The sequence below is a fragment of the Micrasema longulum genome, unplaced genomic scaffold (assembly GCF_059751315.1).
Source record: "Micrasema longulum isolate JH-2025_06_02 unplaced genomic scaffold, ASM5975131v1 h1tg001358l, whole genome shotgun sequence".
NCBI classification, from domain to species: domain Eukaryota; kingdom Metazoa; phylum Arthropoda; class Insecta; order Trichoptera; family Brachycentridae; genus Micrasema; species Micrasema longulum.
Window position 1 is genome coordinate 409,215 of NW_028278544.1, and position 20,082 is coordinate 429,296.

Genomic DNA, 20,082 nt, shown 5'->3' on the forward strand with positions numbered 1-20,082 from the left:
CATTGTTGAATTACTACCTGGTAAAAGAAGAAGTATAAAAATTGGAAAATTGTTTTCAGGCGTTGCCTAGTAGGTGATTTGGTTCAGCTGGATGAATCTCACCAACATCATAAAGGTTTCAGCTACTCCACGAGGCCGACAAGTTCGACGGTCAATATCGATTTTAAAGGTTGTAATATTGCAATATTAATTGTTGTTTTAATCTGTAAAACTGATCACCTTACATTTATGTAATACATGATTGAAATACACAGCGAAAGTGCCCAATGAATCACTGGGTGCGGAAAGGGAACGATTATGATGAGGAACAAGGAAAAATATACAAAAGAAATGCTTTCTTTGCGTTACGTACCTTTCGAAGTTCTGAACTGAATTCGGGACGTTCACATGAGGGCTGAGGGGAGGCGGGTTGGAGTACAGCTCGTTGCTTACAGCGGGGGGCATCTTGGGAGAAGTTTCGTTAAATCTGCAAACATACAATTTTATGTTTAACGCTATGTCAAAGTATAATAGAGTATGAGATCATCAGTTGGGGATAAGCATCTAAAACCGCACTTAATCCCCTAAAAGTAGCTCAAAAAATAATTCTTAAGACGATGTTAAAGTTGCCAATGAGGAATTCCAGCCCAACCCGGAATTAAATTTTAAAAATGTTTTCATGTACACGTGAATATTGAAAAATTTTGAAGTAGGATGAAATATCTCAAAAATGAATAAAAGATGTTAAAAATAGTATTCATTTTAAAATCGAAAATAATGACGTCACTCCTTATATCTACGTGTAGTATTTCCGGTTTCCGCTTGAAGCCCCCGCACCTTGTAAGGAACGTTTTGACCATAGAAAAAAAGAGTATAAAAATCCGGCAAATAATACTTTGTTGACATTTCAACCAGAGATTATGTCAACTTTCTAGGTTTTTCTAAATCGAAACGTTCGTAAAAACAACCATAACATAGAAATGAGCAAATTACATCAACTAAATGAAGTAATCAAAGCAATATTCCATAGATTCTTGTCAGTTTTGTTATTGGCTGGAGAAATACAACTTACCGCGGTCAGTGAAAGTAAGAACGCCAACCGTTTCATGACGTCACTACTGAAAAGTGACACACTGATTACAGTCATTTGGCGCGGTATTTGATAAATGTAACTTTTAAAAAATTATATCTTTGTAAATAACGCACAAAAAAAATAATATTTTTTCTGAGTTAAAAAGTACGCTAATAGAAAAAAAAAATAATTAGAAAACAGTGGAATTCCTCATTGTCACCAGTTCAGTATATGTGTTCGAAGCAGTGGCTGTTATAAATGTTATTAAAATTTTCAATGGGATTTTACTATTTATTTATTTATCTTAAGAACTAATATAAACATTAAATAACAACAATTGTTTTCATTAAAATTTCTCAATAACATATTTTTTCAAATTAATTTGAAATATTTCAATCTTTTCTATTTCCTTTATTTCTTCAGGTAACTCATTGTACAGCTTCACTCCCTTGAACAATGAGTTTTGAGATTCTGTTATTCTCCTCATTGGTAATCTTATCTTTTTTTATCCCTCGTTTCATATGTATGACATTGTTGGTTAAATTTTATTATTGTTCTTATTTTATTCATCCCCTTAATTATTTTATGCATAAAAATTGCTACATTATATTTAATTTGCTGCTTTACTGTGAGCGAGCCAATTTCTTTGTGCATTCTTTCTACATTAGAATAGATATTTCTTTTGAGTATAATCCTAATCGCCTTATTTTGAATAATTTGTATATGTTTAATTTCTCTTTCATTACATTAAAAAAGAATAGAAGAACATTAATTTATGTGTGGACATATTATTGTTTTATATATAAGAACACTACTCTTTAAATCTATTACATTTCGAAATCTTCCCATAAATGATTTTTTTTTGTTACATACTGAGAATGTGTTTTGAAATTCAAATATCTATCCAAGTAAACCCCGAGATATAATATTACAGTAAAATAAAATTGTAAAATGCCTTCCTCGGCACGGGTTTTCCCAGTGAGGAATACATTGTAAATAAATTTAGTAATATATTTTTGTTAAGTATTAAATAAATAAATCTAGAAATAGGGCACACACAAACATATTCTTATGCATGTTCTAATATTAACAATGAACATAATATTATGTTTTATTTATAAGTTGTTAAACAGATAAATATTTTTGATGAAATAAACCCAGCATTGGCAGGAAGAAGATGTTACAGAAGGTTAAAACTCACCTCGCAAAGCCACCGTACGCGCTCGAGGGCGTAATCTTGTACCCCTGCATCTTCTTCATCATGTCTTCCATGTCGGCGCTCTCGCGCTTGATCATCCCGTTAGTGGGCGCCTCGCAGCGCGGAGACAGCCCGTGCCGGGCTCCGGAGACGAGATCCTCGACGGCCGGCATCGACGGCTTCGTCGTGCGGTCGACTTCCAGATTGAAGTTGTTCCTCGCGGGAGTCTCGTCGCCCGGCCGGTTGACGCAGTTCCTCGGGCTGATGGCCGGCGGCTTTAAAATTTTGATCTCCGGGTCGTGGGATTCGGAGATCCTCTGCTTCTTGTGCGCGGCGTTCTCGAAGATGGTCAGGCCGGCGTTGTTCGTGCCGTAGAAGACGTTGGCGTCGACGATCGGGTTTCGGGGGCTGAGGGCCGGCGGGCGGTGGTCTGCGATGATGTCGCTGACGAGGTTCCGGTGCTTCTCCTCGCAGGTCATGTCGAGGTTGCGGAAGTCGACTAGGAGGTGGTCCGGGGAGGGGAAGGCTCGTGGAGGGGGGGCCGGAGGACTTATGGACCCGGGGAGCGTGCAGGTACTCGAGTGCCTGAAAGAACACAATTTAAAGGACTTAAATTTAAAAACTTCAACTTAATACTTACATTAAAATTAGCTTTTAAATTAGTCGTTTATCAATAAGATGTTTATCAAAGCAATGGAATCATAATTTTTTTCAAGATAGAAAGTAGCCTGTATCGATTGCCAGTCCTCTAAGCATCACTATGAAAAAAATATGACGATCCATTTGTCTATGGCAACGCAGAGTTATTCTGTTCACAAATCCAAAATCCTACTCATCATCATCATTTGATGTCTGTTCCCTAGTTGGAGCATATGATGTTGACAAAGAGCCTTCATGCATCTTACGGCTGCCAGCTCCTGTGCATCCTCCCAAGTTAGGTTCGACCACCTACTAAACCTAAAACGAATACTCAGTATTTTGCTGTTTTAGACCCTAGTGAGGTGGTTCGATTCGCACTCGTAAAACAGGATAGGTGTTATGTAAGCGTTATATAGAGGGCATTTGGATTTCACTGAGTAAAAATTCAACTACAAAACCAAAACAAAAATTAAATCAAACTAACCTATAGGCCTTAAAATATAGCTTGATTAGAATGTCAGTTGTCAGAAAAAGTGGCGACATAACTTTGTAGTAACGTCTAAGGAGTGGTTTATATTGACACACGAAATATCATTCGTATTCGACATGTTAATTTATTTTTTCAATAGAATACTTGACATATAAGTCAACATAATTATATAAAACCAGCTTTAAAACTAAAATAAACCTAATTGTCAACGACGTTCTTACAAGGTTACGTCATTTTGCAAAAATGTCAGAGATGGGACAAATTGATCCATGTAAATCGATCGAATAAAAAATCGATCATTTGGTGTTCTTCATGAATAAAAGTATTTAATGACTTATTTTTTAGTAAATAATTGTCTGAAACACACTATAATAGGCTTGTGTTTGCGTTTTTATATCAGTTATCGGAAACAGAGTTTCATGATTGCATGAAAAAACTGATAAAATCTATTTGATCGGTACATGATCAGTGATCGGAAATTTCCCATAACTAGTGACATTAGTTTGGCAGCTGTCATTTTAATCAAGCTATATTTTAAGGACTATAGTAACTAGTTTGGTTTAGGTTTTAATATTTTTATAGGGGAGACAGTTTAATGAAGGTTGTGATAATGTGCACAAAGTAACGAAGCGGGAGTCATGATTTTTTTAATGAATATTACCTGTTGTGCGGCCTGGTCTTCGGTTTGGGAGAAAGGTCGTCATCAGGCTGGTGGAGGCTCACCATGGAACCAAACAAGGACACCGACTGCCCGTCCCATAGGGAAGACGTAGGAGACAGCTGGAGATTACCTGCGGAGAGGAATGATAGGATGTACAATGTTTTAAGTGGATAGATACTGTACTGAACAGACTATCTTCATATCAGTATGGGGAAAAATAAAGCTATTTTTTTCTTACAATTTTAAAGTAATCTATGAAATACTGTAGAGAAAAAAAAAAAAAAAATTTAATTTTGAATTTCTGCGAAAACGGTCATTGCATTGACCACGCCCCTAATACGTCACGATTCATTTTGAACTTCGTTTGTAACCGTTAAAATTTTTATAGAATTATGATGTCACAATGCCAAATACAGTTATCAATGTCAAACATGTCGCAATTTTTTAGGGACACATTTTTAAACATTTTTTTTAAATTTACAGTAAAATCTCGTTTTTACGTTCCTCAAGTTTATGATTTTCCGCTTTTTAAGCCGAAATGTTTAGGTCCTATTTTTTCCATATATTCTCATTCAAATATCCCCCAAATTAATGTTTTTTACGCTCTACATAACCCCCGGTTTTACGTTGAAAATTTTTTGAAACGCATTCGATCTGTCAAAAGACGCCGAGCCGCGCGCTGCTGCGTTTGCCCGAAATGGTGAATAAAATCAAGGTAAATAATAAAATGCATAAATTGTTGTCTCAAATTAAATTCAAAGTAGGTGCAGTGTAATTGACCATTTTGTTGAAGTGTCTAATTTTGAAATTTTACTAAATTGTGACATGCGGTTGACGCATGAAGAATAAAGTCTATACATCAATATATTTTTTTCTTTTCTTTTTTTTAGGGAATAACCCGCTGAGCCTCTATCTTGAGGCTTGTCAGCAGGTGGGATAGAGGGGATATGGAAGGAGGTAATGAAAAATATATCACAACACCCAGACCAATTAAAGACTCTTTCTTGGATTTTTGTCTCGCAACTTGCGAGAATCGAACCCGCGATGCCAGTTTCACAGTTGGCCGTCTAACCGACTGCGCCTGCTAATTACGATGCAGAAAGTAAAAAAAATTGGAAGAAGAATTATTATTTGAAGTTGTAAACTTAATTTGGAAAGAAGATAGTTTTGCCGCGATGTAAATTACAGTTGAATTTCTGTGGTGCCATATTAAAAAAAGTGATACCATATAAATAAAATTTCCCAATATCTAGGGAAAAAGTCATCGTATGCAAATTAAACATTTCATTTTTGTGTTTTTAAAGTACCCACAAAAAATTATTTAACCATGTTTTTTTTTAAAATTCAATAAAAAAAACACATTGTTGTATTGATTGAAAAAATACATTTTTTAAAAATGAAATCATAGGTTAATGTGAATAATCCCCAATTATGACTGTTTTCACAATTTTTCTGCAGTTTTTCATTTCCTCACTTTAGTGTTTGCCTCAGTCAACACTTTTTTTACTGTTCCCTAGAAAACTGTGAAACTGAGTAAAAAAACATTTTACCACAATATCCATATTGATTTTAAAAATACAAATGATTTTTTAAAATTCATTTCATATATTTATGATCATCATCATTCCCTTTCTGTACCTTATGGTGCATAGGGCACTGCATTCGTACACCAATCGCGGCGTATCTTAATGATTTTATTTATTTATTAATGAAATCATACAGTCTTTATATAAAAAACAAGGTACAAAAGAACAATTTTAAAAAGTAAGACCAATTACAGATTTCACACTAATGAATGCAGGAGGAGAGGGGAAAAATAATTTAATTCTAAAAAAGTAAAAATAAAAATATTACTTAAAAAGTTCATAAAAAGGAGAAGACATTGTACTCTACTTTCCTCCCTCTCTCTCTGCTTCCATGAACATTTCAATTTAATTGTAAAAAAAATCACAACTAACAATAAATTATTCGATGCAGGTAGTAGATGTAGGTAAGTATAAATTAAGAGTTGAAATCAAATGATTAAAATTAAAAGTAAAAGTTAAAATTAAAATGAAAAGTTTGAATTAAAATTAAGTTAAAAGTTTAAATTAAAAGTTAAAATTAAGAATTAAAATTAAAAAGTTAAAATTGAAAGACAAAATTAAGAATCAAATTAAAAGTTAAAAGTCAAGCAGGAGATAAATTTAAAATGTCTTTAACTGATCTGATAAAAATATGGTATTTACAATGTAGTATGTCGATGCCACTAAAACTGTCATTATAGGTAATCTGTATTCTTCGTGGAGTGCTATTTTTTAAATAATTAGTCATTGACTTAGGAATGTCGAAGAGTACAGATTGACGAGTTCTACGGACAGGGACTCTTTTTTTGTTGTATGAAGGTAAGATGATCAGTCTTACGCTTCCGATGCCAGTCCAGGGACTATGATAATACTCTAGTGTACAGCTTTTAAAATAATCGGATTGCGGTCCTGTGGCTAGTGTCTCGGACTCACGGACCAGAGGTCTGTGGTTAGAATCCCACACTACCCTAACTTGATTTCATTTTCTGATAGTGAGTTATTTACAACTCGTTGAAAATGGCCCTCAAAATTAAATATTTGGGTAAATCGTAAGAATGCAAATATTTATTTTTCTTAAAAAAAAAAAACATTTCATGTAAACAATGTCAGGATTAAAATTCGAGACCTCTCGCACGGTAGGCAAATGCGTTGACCACTACAACACGAGGCCGACAACGATGATCACAGCATACAGTTTTAAAAAAAAAATTTTTTTTTAATGTTTTACCCAAATATTTTGAATTTTAAGGGGCCTTTTTTAAAATTGTAAATGACTCACTATTAGAAAATGCGAATTAAGTTTGGACTAATCTGTGAGTCCATAGCACTAGCCGTGGGATCGCAACCCGGTTCATGAGTTCAGATCAAACTTTGAATTGCTGGACTGATTCGAAGTTTTACATATCCACATTGGAAATGATTAAAAATCAAATCTTTTAAGCTCATAATAATAAATATTTACAAACTTTATTTGTATCTATTTTTTTCGCGACACAGTCCGGGGGATTGCAAGTTGAAAAGTAAGGTACAAAAACATTTCTCATTGTCGTTGGAATAGGTCAGGCTTCGTATTTGGACTTACTGCTGCTGGTGTCGTCGCCCGCCGAGTCCCCGCTGATGACGCTGACCGTGGACCCGGAGTTGGTGTGGCCGTGCCTCGACCGCGCCGGCTTGATTCCCGGCGACTTCAACGACAGCTCGGGCCACTTTCGCGCCTGTCGAAACAATACAACACGTCAAATATAATAGATATAACTTTTATTGATTGAAGTTTTAAAGATCTTAACGACTTTTTACTCTATTTTTATTGTTTTTTTATTTAATGTTTTTTACTACATATATACATTTAAAAAAAATACATCTCTAACTTTGTTTTTTTACTATGTTATTTTCTTTTTACTAAGTATTTTGCTATGCTTTTTTTAAAATATGTTTTTTGCTGGACAGATTCATATTTTTTACGTCTTTTATTGGGTACATATGTTTTTTATTATGTCTTTTACTATGTTTCTTACTATGTATTTTGTTTTTACTACTTATTTTACTAGGTTGTTAAACATGGTTTTTACTATGTCTTTTCATAAACATGTATTTTGTTTTCACTATGTATTTTACTAAGTTGTTAAATTTGTTTTTTACCATTTCTTTTACTATGTTTCTTAGTATGTATTTTGTTTTTACTACGTATTTTATTGGGTTGATGTATTTTACTATGTCTTTTACTATCATTCTTGATACGTATTTTATTTTTACTATGTATTTTACTGAGTTATCAATTATGTTTTTTACTATATTTTCACTATTTACAACTAGTTTGCTAAACAGTTCAATATTTATGTTTTCTGTCCCCTGTCAAAATACTTATTTGATCTTATCTCCATAAATATATTAAAATAAAAAAAAAAATAAAAAACAAATATGTTAAGAATAGTATAAAAGCTGTAAAAGTTGTAAACAATTCACCAGTCTCAAAGATGCCTACTTAGGCAAAAGCGCTCGTTGGTCAAAATAATAAAAAGTAAAACTAACCCAAGAAGTTTCATTGATAACTTTATTTATAATTTTATCATAATCATTTCTTCTTATGTCGCCTGAACTGTCGTTATAGTATTGAGCCCACGATATGATTTGTTTTTCCAGTCGATTAAATCTCACATCGCACTTATTTACGTCAAGATTCTGATTATTCAAAAGTCGGGACATGCGAAGATGTACGAATGCGGTGGAAGCGAGAGACCACCACACCGCACGCAAGGCAGGGTGGTGTGGTGGTGCCGCTCTCCGCGATGGTTTATCGAATTCGGAACGTGCAATAAAACATCACGATGAAACTTACGAATCGAGGTGCCTGCCTCGCGTGCCTCGGTTCGATCTCCAAGCTCTTGTTGTACAGATAATCCTGTATCTCGTTGTCTCCTTTACCGGGGAACGGGTTCAGATTCTCGAGAAATGACTGAAAAAAAAAATTAACGTGTATTTCAGCATTTATTATTTACAAAAATGATATTCAAAAAAGTTGCGATAAAAAAATGGATCCAACAAAAGTTTTAGTCTTTTTTTTATAGGTCCTTTGAAAAATATAATTTGGGGGTTATACTGTATTTATGTTCGTTTGATTCAGTCTCTTGTAAACATATTTCTTCATGAAGGTGGCTTAGTAATTGGCTTAGGCCGTAAATATAATAAACAAATGCATTTAGTAATAATATCACTCCGATTTAATGTATCAACATTTGACCAGCATTTTGTACAAAATTGTTCTTAAATGAGTTCGTGACAATGTTCTAAACAAATTTGAATGGTCAGGAATAAATAAACATGAATTGTGACGTATCAGGGGCGTGGCCAATGGAATGACCGTTTTCGCGGGAATTCTAAATTACAAATTTAAAAATATTTTTTATGCTACTAATAATTTGGAAAAAAAAAATTTTTTTTACTGACAGTATTTCAGAGGCCTTTATTACTTTAAAGATGTAAAAAAAAACCGGATATTTCTGTATATTATTTACCAGTCTGGAGATGCCGATTAGAGGGTGAAAGGGCTAATTAGTCAAATAAATAAGTGGATGGATACCAAGTATTTTAAAATATATACATTACACACGGAGGGCGGCCTCCGTGGTGTAGTGGTCAAGACGCTTGACTCACAGACGGAAGGTTCCGGGTTCGATTCCCGGTGAGAACACAAAAATTAAATGTGATTTTTCTCAAGCCTGGGTGTTCTGTGATGTAATTCACCACTGTTGTGGTGCAAAAATAAAAAATAAAAAATATATCTTATATTTAAATATATTTTTACTCTAAGTTAATATATTTTGATAAGGAAAAAGTCCGTAGAATGACAATTTGAATAAATAATAAAATATTAACAAGAGTATAAAAACCAACACACTCACCCGCAAACCGGGTTCCACGGTGAGGCAGTAAGGCTGGTTCTGGTACTGTTGTATCTCTCCGGTTATCTCCGCCACTTTTCTTCGCTTCGAGAAATTTATTAACTCTGAATTCGGAAGGAAATCTGAAAGTAAGAGATTGACAGCGAAATGAAAGACTGCTTTAAGGTTAAAGTCCCGATAAAGAAGAGAGGAAATTCTAAGAAATAAATCATACGAGGACCGCTCGAGGGAGCTCGGGTTAAGTTCACCGAAGAGCGGAGGCAGCGCGGTGACTCCATCTTAACTGAGCAATATCGTGACATTGGTCGTAGGGAGTCAGAAAAGTTGATGCATGCCACGGATTGGAGAACCTTACTGGATGTCAAAAATAAAATATAAAAAATAAGGAATAATTTAAAAATAATATATTTATAGATGACAACCATGAAGTTTTGCATAAATAAATTGTCTATGTTTTTATGAATGTATGTATGTGTATGCGCATGGGTGTATGTACGTGTGTGTGTATGTACATGTGTATCTGCAATTGGCTATGTTTTTATGAATGTATGTATGTGTATGCGCATGGGTGTATGTACGTGTGTGTGTATGTACATGTGTAGCTGTAGCTGCAAGACTTGTTGTTATCTAACTTCTAATTTTATAAATTTGCTTTTTATTTCGTTTTAAAATATCACTTAAACTCTAAACTTCATTGTCAAATAAAAATGTAATGGGGCTGGATTTCTTATTGTCCATGCGCTCTGTAGCTGCAAGACGTTCTGTTATCTAGCTCATATATATCATTATTGTAATATATCATAATTGGTGACGAGGAACTGGAGTCCCCGACGTTCTGTTATCTAGCTCATATATATCATTATTGTAATATTCATAATTGGTGACGAGGAACTGGAGTCCCAACCGTCCATGCGCTCTGTAGCTGCAGGACGTGTTGGGCTATTTATTTATTGTACAGCGCCCTTGAGGTGATTTTCACAAAAATGGCGCTATATAAATTATCCAAACATTATTATATATGGGTATATTTATATATACATGTGTGTATATATGTGTATGTCTGTATGTATATGAATCAAAATGTGTATCCGAATATAAGTTTATATTTTGTTTGTCTGTGCTCTATATTAATTTGTTAACTATTATAATATATGAAAATGTAATTGCCTAGCTTGGAACGGGGTATGTACCCTTTTTAGCTGGGCAAAGTGAATATGGAATTGTATTTTGATAAAGAGTGTGAATAAATAAATAAATAAATAATGTCAAAAAAAAAAAATATATATATATAATGTACCCGAGTTGAAATCAATGTTCACTATGAATGAAAACCGCCATCTCAGAGGTCATTCATTGCAACTCGACACTGCCTCCTTCTCGTCCGACCCCGGGAAGAACTTCCTGACAAACCGGTCGTGCAGAATGGAATGGCCTTCCGGAGAGAGTGATCAGTGCTAGTTCAAGATGCACACAGCAATGTATAATGTTTAATAATCGTGTGTACTTGATATACACGCATCAGCTTAATGGCTGCTAGTGTATTATTAACAATAATAATAATAATATCGACATCTTATCCCAATATTTTGAGTTTGTCCAAATTTTCGTAGACAAGGACTGGATTCAACTCCCTGGTGAGCTGTTTATATTAACATACTACAACAGAGATGAAAAACATTTAAGAGAAGGTAATATAGAAGTCTAGGCATCTATGGGCTTATGATCTGTCAATGGCCGGTTTAAGTGGCCACTTTACACACTGTGTAACATTCACTTTCATGAAGAATCACATTCAGAAGTATAGAAATTGAAAAAAAAAAAAAATATATTTTCAGGCATTGCCTAGTATGTAGGTGAAATAATTCAATTAGATGAATCTCACCAGCATAAATAAAGGTTTCAGCTCTTTAACTTCACAAACATCAACAGATGAAAGAATTGAAGGAATATAGATGTTCAAATATAGGCAGAATGGTGAATTTGAACTTTCCCTTTATTGATCCATTTGATTGTAAAAAAAATAACATTTAAAATGCGCGTCTTAAAACATACTTTTTTATCTTATACTTAGTTTCAATAATAAAGTCTTATTTTATCTAATTTTATTTTATCTCTAATTCTTAATATTTTATATATATTTATATTTCGACACTTGTGCAATAATATTTACACACATGTCTACCGTCATTCCAAAATAACACCCACTTACCCACCCTCTCACACACTTACACTCACACAAACACACTAGTAAGTATTGTACGTGTATTTAATGTATTTCTGTGGATATCTGTCATTGGTTTTATTCTCTGTATATTTTCATTGATATATTTTTGCTACATGTATTACTGTTGATATCCCCAATAAATTTAAAAAAATAAAGGAAATCGAGTGGAGTTGTATCAAAGGCAGTCTTTGTATGCGGAGTGGTCACCTTTGTTCCCGTCCTCTATGTGCAGGATGTTGGTGAGGTACATGCCGCAGAAGGGCACGCAGGGCGGGTTGATGCTGCGCAGCTTCTCCTGGTAGCGCCGGAAGTGGTCCGAGTTCAGCTCTCGGCACTCCTCCAGCGCTCGCTCCAGGCGGGCGGGCAACACCTGGAAGGGGATCATTCAGAGGTCATCGAGGAACTGCTCAGTTGTCATATTAAATGTGAGGCAACTGCATGAAAGACACTTTGGGTAGACATATATGTTCCGGACGCGTGGTATAGAATAATAAAAATGCAATTATATAATCAAATAACTAGGTAGAATCCCGGCATATGTACAGAACTGAGTGCTAGGCTCTCAATAAAGATAAAGTATTCACTTTCGAGCCTGGCCTCAGTATTACCGGGCAAAATATAGCTACAAACATATAAAATGTAATGTAAAAATAAAAATTATGATCATCATGTTGTGCGCGTCGCCGCTGCCGACGAAATAGCCCGTACGGGCGTTAAGCGCCAGTATTTATGGCGGCATGTAGTGAGTGGCGGGGGAGAGCTACCCCCACCACTGCCAGGCAGCCGGCGCGGGTGGGACGGCTGACTCACGGGGCCCGACGCGCATCGCTTTATAAGGCCGAATAAATTTAGTCGAGTTCCAAAATGAACGGAGCACTAAGCACAATAATTTCTAATAAAATATGTCAATCGAAGCTAAACTGGCACTGCACAGCGGAGTTCTAGTCCCAACACTTATGTATGGAAGTGAAACATGGAACTGGCAGAGGAAGGATGAAAGCCGAGCGAACGCGGTTGAAATGCGATCTCTTAGACGAATGTGTGGGAAATCAATGTATGACAGGGTTACGAATGATGAAATCAGGCGAGAGTGTAAATCTGAGTCAAGTATAATTGATAAGATTAAGAAAGGGCCTCTGAGATGGTTTGGTCACGTAGAACGAATGGACGACGAGAGATTGGTAAAACAAGTATATATGGCAAAAATGAACGGCAACGTTAGACGAGGACGACCGAGGAAGACGTGGCATGATCAGATAAACCAAAATCTTAAGTCTGGTCATGTCAAAAGCAGACAGAACCGAAGGGCATGTATGACAAGATGTATGAATGTGGAAGAGGCTAGGATTGTATGCCGGGATAGACGTGTGTGGCGGTCCATTCTCTCTGCCTACCCCTACGGAGAAATGGCGTGATGGTAGTAGTAGTAGTAGTCCTAACTCTGAACAGTTCAGACGTGTTTTATTCCGTTCACCATCCTGCACTTCGCTGCATGTCACAATTTAGTAAAATGTCAAAATCAGACACTCAAACAAAATGGTCAATTACACTGCACCTACTTTGAATTCAGTTTGAGACAATAATTTACACATTTTTTTTATTTACCTCGATATTATTCTCCATTCATGCGGCGGCGCGCGGCTCGTTGTCTTTTGACGGATCGAATGAGTTTTGAAAAAATTTCAACGTAAAACCGGGGTTATGAAAAACGTTGATTGGGGGGAATATTTTAATGAGAATGTATGGAAACAATGGGACCTAAATATTTCGGTGTTAAGATTCGGAAAAAGTAAAATCAATGTTTTACTGTATTTAATAACATTTTATTTTACTTGCGTACCCACATACGCACATACACACACGAGTGCACATGATTATGAAAACTCTCACCTTCTATACAACGTATTATTAGATAAAAAGTGGATTTTTTTCATTGGCTCTAGAAATGTGAAAACATTTTTTCTTGCTGTAGTGAAAAGAGCTGCAAAATTCTAAATAAAAAATAAAAAAATTAGTATCATTTACCTGGAAGGTGAACTTGAGGCGGTAGACGGAGGCACTAGCCATGGCAGAGACGACGGCCAGGATCCCGTTGAAGTTGTTCAGCTCCCGGAGGACCATCATGATCTCCAGGGCGCGGCACAGCACCGCCACTCGCTCCTCCAGGTTGCGAGCCTCCACTATGGACTTCTCTATCCACCGCGTGAACTGTAACAGTGAAAGGTCGTTAACGCAAAAATGCTTATTTATTTAATCACTTTATTCAATTATTAGTATGGATAACTTATACAGCGCCATTTTCGTTATATAATACCTCAAGGGCGCTTTACATAGTGATTCTGTAGTTAAATACATTTAATTGAAGCTTATAAATTTATAATTTAATTAAAACAATTTATTTTGTTGTCACATGCTATGGATTTATTCAAATTTATTTTGTTTTGTTGTTGTTAAGTACCTACATAAAATTATTTAAACATGTTTTGTTTAATTCAATAAAAACACAGTATATTGTTGATTGAAAAAATATAAAATATTTTTAATGAAATCATAGATAAATATTAAAAACCCCCAATTATGTCAATTTTTTCAAATTTTTCTGCAGTATATTTAGTACAATAATTATACTTTTATGTAGTTTCATTTTTTCCATATATTTTTTTTCCTCACTTTAGCGTTTTCCTCAGTTTTACGATTTTTTCTTGCTCCCTTGAAAAACGTAAAAAGGGGGTTTTACTGTATTTGAACATAAAAGGGGGGTTTGTAAAAAATATTAATTAGGGGGAATATTTGTAGGGACCGAGCATTTGACGTATAAACAAGGTTTTACTGTATTTATTCGCCCTTGATAAATATTAAAATAAATAAATTAAAGATGAGCTTACATTGTTGGTATGTTTGATTATTCTAAGAAGGTTCGGACTGGAAGTCTCTTTGTCTTTTTTGGTCCAAACTGCGCCCACTAACTCTGATGGTTTCACCTAGAAGAGATAAGAAAAACTAAAGTTAGAACCAGAGGCACAAAGGACCCAGGGTCCGTATTACAATAGGAATTTGTTTTGTAAGTTCCCAAGTAAAAAAAAAAAACTGTGATCACCACAAATATTGTATCAGATCAGAAACATAATAATAATTTAAACAAATAAATATATGGCACATCAACATGGTAAACGGCAAAGTCAAGCATTTGGAAAATCCAGTCTTTAACTCCTCCCTTGAAAATAGTTTTTCCTTGAGAGCTTAACACGCTCTTCAAAAATATTAAATACTCTCGGTTCGATAAAGGAGAGATGTCTCGTAATCCCACCGTACCCCAGTGAGGTGATCGCACGATACATGAAGTTTTTCTCTTGATAGAGCGGTGAAGATAGCTTCCTTCATTGTACGACATTTGTGTCTTAGTGCGAAGGTTATCCAGGTAATTATTCCTGAATTTGTTGTCGATTTTGGTTCATACCATGAGTGCTGACGAGGCTAAAAATCGAGGTGTTGCGCTCCGGTGTGAGTGAACTACAGTTTTTACACGACCACAGCGCCACTCAGTCGCTGCCACGCCGTTGAAGAGTGAGCACGTGTAAGCTATTGTCGCCGGATTTTATTTTTTACAAAATGACGGAAAAAGTTGAACAACGTTACTTCATCAAATTTTGTTTGTGGAGACTATCCGCAAAATTAAAAAAAGTGTTTGGGTCGAAGAAATGGGCACCACACAGATAAAGGAGTGGTATAACCGCTCATCAGTGGAGAGTGAAGCTCTATCCGGTAGGCCCTCAACATCCAAAACTGATGTTGTCATTGATCAAGCAAGGACCCTGGTCATGTAGGATCGTCGAATAACGATCAAAGAACTTGCTGATGAAGTGAGCATTAGTGTTGGATCCATTTATTCCATTTTAACTGAAGATTTGGCCCTCAGAAGGGTCTCAGCAAAATTCGTGCCAAAGTTGCTGACAATTGAGCAGAAGCAACTTCGTGGGGAGATCGCACAGGACATGCTGGAGACTGTGATCTCCCTGTGATGCTCCCTGTGATTTCTGGCTTTTTCCCCAGATGAAAATGCCCTTAAAAGGGACCAGATTTCAGACCAGGGAAGACATCATGAACATTGCGAGGGACCACCCGCGCGCCATACCAAGAGTCTTTCCAGCGTTTCTTCCGGCAGTGGCAGAACCGTTGGGAGAAGTGTGCAGCGGCTCGAGGGAACTACTTTGAAAGGGAATAGTGTCTTTTAATTGTATCTCAATAAATGTTGTTTTTATGAATAAAAGTCGGATACTTTTTGAACAGACCTTGTATGTTAATTATAAGTTTAAAATGATTTTTAGGGCCTATTTCACCACCTCTGAGTAAAGTCTTGATTAGAACTACTCGTCGAGTAAAACAAATAATCTGTTTCACCACCGCTAAGTAGCGCTATTCGGCGAGTAAGTCCCTGAGTAAACTACTCAAAGCTCTTCCCTATGATTAACTGCTAATCATAACCTAGAGAAAAAATAAAATGGCGGCAAAACAATTTGACAGCCGGCAAAGAGGGTTTGTGTTTCGATTTGTTAGTTTGGAAAGTGTGTGTTTTTATAAATTATGGAACTGATAGAGCTTGTGGACGATTTTCTGTAAGACCGAAAAAGTGGTTGGATTTGGAGCACGCGTTAAACTCCGCTTCTAATGATTTCCACGCGGAATTTTTTTCTTTCCACAAAGCATTGTCGCTTTTTTTATTTTCAATCACATTTTTGTGGCGCAAAACTAAATTTATTAGTACTTCGCATTCCTCAGTACTAATGTTTACACCCCTTTGCGCTTATTCTCCATTATAATGCAGTTTTTAAAAAACACATGCGACTCCCAAAGTAATGAACGAATACAATAAACAACACACGAAAGCTAGCAGTAGACGTTGTCACGTTGTCAGACGTGAGCCTAGACCGTTTAAATGCGACGTTGCCACACAAAGTATCTTTTTAGCAAATCAAAGGATACTCATAGGTCGTGAAACCGTTGCTCGGTAATCGGGACATTAATCATCAGATTAAGTTATGTGATGGTTAGTTATTCAATACTTTACTCAGAGGTGGTGAAATAGGCCCTTAGTCTATAGTCCTTAAAATATATCTTGATTAGAATGACAGCTGTTAAACTAATTTCATTAGTGATGGGAAATTACTGATCAATAATTAAATCGATTTTATCAGTTATTTCATGCAATCGTGAAACTCTGTTTCCGAAAATTGATATGAAAAACGCAAAAACAAGCCTATTATAGTGCGTTTAACACAATTATTCACCAAAAAATAAGACATTTATATTTCATTTAAATTATTTATTGACAATTCTTGATGGAATTCCATTGTAATGATGTAATAACTTATATTTACATATAAGTTATGAATTTAAAAAATACTTTGGTCAAAATAAATAAGTGGAAGTGTACAAAGTATTTTTAAAATTAATAACTTATAAGTAAATATATAAGTTATAACATCAAGACATTTATACTTTTTTCATGAACAACATCAAATGAATTAATTTTTTTATTCGATCAATTTACATTGATCAATTTGTCCATCTCTAACGTTTTTGCAAAATGATGTAACCTTGTAGGAACGTCGTTAATAATCAGGTTTATTTTAGTTTTAAAGCTGATTTTATATATTAATGTTGATTTATGTGTCAAGCATTGTATTAAAAAATAAATTAACACGCCAGATACAAATGATTTTTCGTGTGTCAATATAAATAACTCCTTTGACGTTACTACAAAGTTATGTCGTCACTTTTTCTGACAAATGTCATTCTAATCAAGCTCCATTTTAAGTACTATAGTATATAACGTCATATTTAAAAATGTATTATTTTGTATATGACAGACTTGATCAATAAAAAAGAACGAGAGTAATGTCCCTCACCGTGCGGTACATGTCGAACTCCAGCAGCGTGAGCTGGCGCGCGACCTCGATGGGGTGCAGCGCCAGCATGTGCAGGTTGCGCTGCTCGAGGCGGGCGCTCTGCCACTCCAGGGGCGGCGGGCCGCGGTCGAACACGGGCGCGGGCGCGGCCGGCACGCCGTCGCCCTCCGTCGGGTAGCCCTGCTTGGCCTGCTCCGCACTGCCGCTCTGAAACACGGAAAGACACTGTAAATGCCTAGACTTCCATATTCCCTTCTCAAAAATGTTTTCCCTCCCTGTTGAAATAAATTTAAATATGAACAGCTCCCTAGGGAGGAAATCCAGCCAGTCTGCAAGCATTTGGACATAATATATTTTTTATTTTATTTGTTTGGTACCACCGCTCGAGCCCAAGAGTATAAATTCATGTTTTTTTAAAAATGCTTTGGATCAGAAGAGTATTTTATATAAAAAAAATATAGTCCAATGTTACTTGGAGAGATTTTTTAGTCAAAAATCAAGAAATTCGTTCATCGAAAATACTGAAGTCCAAAGATACCCAAATATCAATACAACATTGGACCACCCATAAGAACATCATTAAAGTTATGTTTTCATGTAATTTTATAAATTTTGTGGTCAAATTCAATTATATGGAGCATTCAGAACTCCAAATAACTCATAAATTTGCAGCTGGCTTGATCCAATAAAAACAATATGAGAAAAAACTTGCTGAAGTGGTCCAATAATACTCGAAATGACTGTAATATTAACAATATTTTGAGTTTGTCCAAATTTTTGGTGAGATTCGTCTAATTGAATTATTTCACCTACATACTAGACTAGGCAACGCCTGAAAATGATATTTTTTCAATTTCTATACTTCTTCATGGACCAGGTGGATTTATCAACAATATTTTGAGTTTGTCCAAATTTTTCTAGACAAGGACTGGATTCAACTCCCTGGGGAGCTGTTTATATTAACATATTACAACAGAGATGAAGAACATTTAAGGGAAGGTAATATAGAAGTCTAGGGCTTATGACCTGTCAATGGCTAAAAAAATAAAATTTTCAGGCGTTGCCTAGTATGTAGGTGAAATAATTAAATTAGATGAATCTCACCCGCATAAATAAAGGTTTCAGCTCTTTAACTTCACAAACATCAACAGATGAAAGAATTGAAGGAATAAAGATGTTCAAATATGGGCAGAATGGTGAATGTTACACAGTGTGTAAAGTGGCCACTTAAACCAGCCATTGACAGGTCATAAGCCCTGTAGATGCTTAGACTTCTACATTTCCTTCTCTTAAATGTTCTTCATCTCTGTTGTAATATGTTAAAACTGTAATATTGTTCGAAAAATTATAAAAATATTTTTATTGAAATCATTGAAAATAGGTTAAAAAAATATTGACAATTTCCACATATCACCGTTTTTACAATTTTTCTGGAAGTATATGTACACTATAGTGTAGCGAAACAATTCTATTTCTAAGTAATTCCTATTTTTTCCATACATTTTTCATTTCCTCACTTGAGCGTTTTCCTCTGTTTTACACTTTTTTCTTGCTCCCTTGAAAAACATAAAAAAGGGGTTTTACTGTATGTACGTATTTGTATATGTCACTATGTCAATCAAAGCTAAACTGGCAGTGCACAATGAAGTTAGAGTCCCAACACTTATGTATGGAAGTGAAACATGGAACTGGCAGAGGAAGGATGAAAGCCGAGTGAACGCGGTTGAAATGCGATCTCTTAGACGAGTCTGTGGGAAATCAATGTATGACAGGGTTACGAATTATGAAATCAGGCGAGAGTGTAAATCTGAGTCAAGTATAATTGATAAGATTAAGAAAGGGTCTCTGAGATGATTTGGTCACGTAGAACGAATGGACGACGAAAGAATGGTAAAACAAGTATATATGGCGAAAATGAACGGCAACGTGAGACGAGGACAACCGAGGAAGACGTGGCATGATCAGATAAACCAAAATCTTAAGTCTGGTCATTTCAAAAGCAGGCAGAACTGAAGGGCATGTATGACAAGATGTATGAATGTGGAAGAGGCTAGGATTGTATGCCAGGATAGACGTGTGTGGCGGTCCATTCTCTCTGCCTACCCCTACACGAAAACATTTTTAAAATTTGATTCCAGGTTGGGCTGGAATTCCTCATTGCACGGTGGATTGTCGGTGTACCTTTCTCTGGACGATCTTGATGACGCTCTCCACCCACTTCTTCATGGCCTTGCCGGTTATGCCGTCGAGGAAGGCCTTGAGGGCCTCCAGCAGGGCGGGCTCCCTCTCGAAGTCGTAGTAGTGTTGGTCCACCCAGTGCCGGAGAACATTGAGAACCCTGAAAAAATTTAAAGAAGAGATGGAAGAAAGGTTAAGTGTTCCGGACGCGCAAGATGTGAAAATCCTAGTTAGGTAAGCTGAGTGCTGGATCCCCAAGTAAGCGATACCG

The 20,082-nt window shown here is 35.8% G+C and overlaps 1 protein-coding gene across 1 annotated transcript in view; it reads right to left on the reverse strand.

Moving 5' to 3' along the window:
- LOC148275714 (protein son of sevenless-like) overlaps positions 1–20,082 on the reverse strand; it is a 56,395-nt gene that overhangs the window by 8,236 nt on the left and 28,077 nt on the right. The window contains exons 16-26 of the mRNA XM_088235317.1: positions 19,815–19,971; positions 17,634–17,840; positions 14,613–14,708; positions 13,753–13,935; positions 11,935–12,097; positions 9,504–9,625; positions 8,441–8,557; positions 7,187–7,319; positions 4,040–4,169; positions 2,253–2,834; positions 353–466 (exon numbers count right to left, since the gene is read on the reverse strand). Of these exons, the coding sequence (XP_088091443.1) occupies positions 353–466; positions 2,253–2,834; positions 4,040–4,169; positions 7,187–7,319; positions 8,441–8,557; positions 9,504–9,625; positions 11,935–12,097; positions 13,753–13,935; positions 14,613–14,708; positions 17,634–17,840; positions 19,815–19,971 (2,004 nt within the window). The remainder of the gene's footprint in view (positions 1–352; positions 467–2,252; positions 2,835–4,039; positions 4,170–7,186; positions 7,320–8,440; positions 8,558–9,503; positions 9,626–11,934; positions 12,098–13,752; positions 13,936–14,612; positions 14,709–17,633; positions 17,841–19,814; positions 19,972–20,082) is intronic.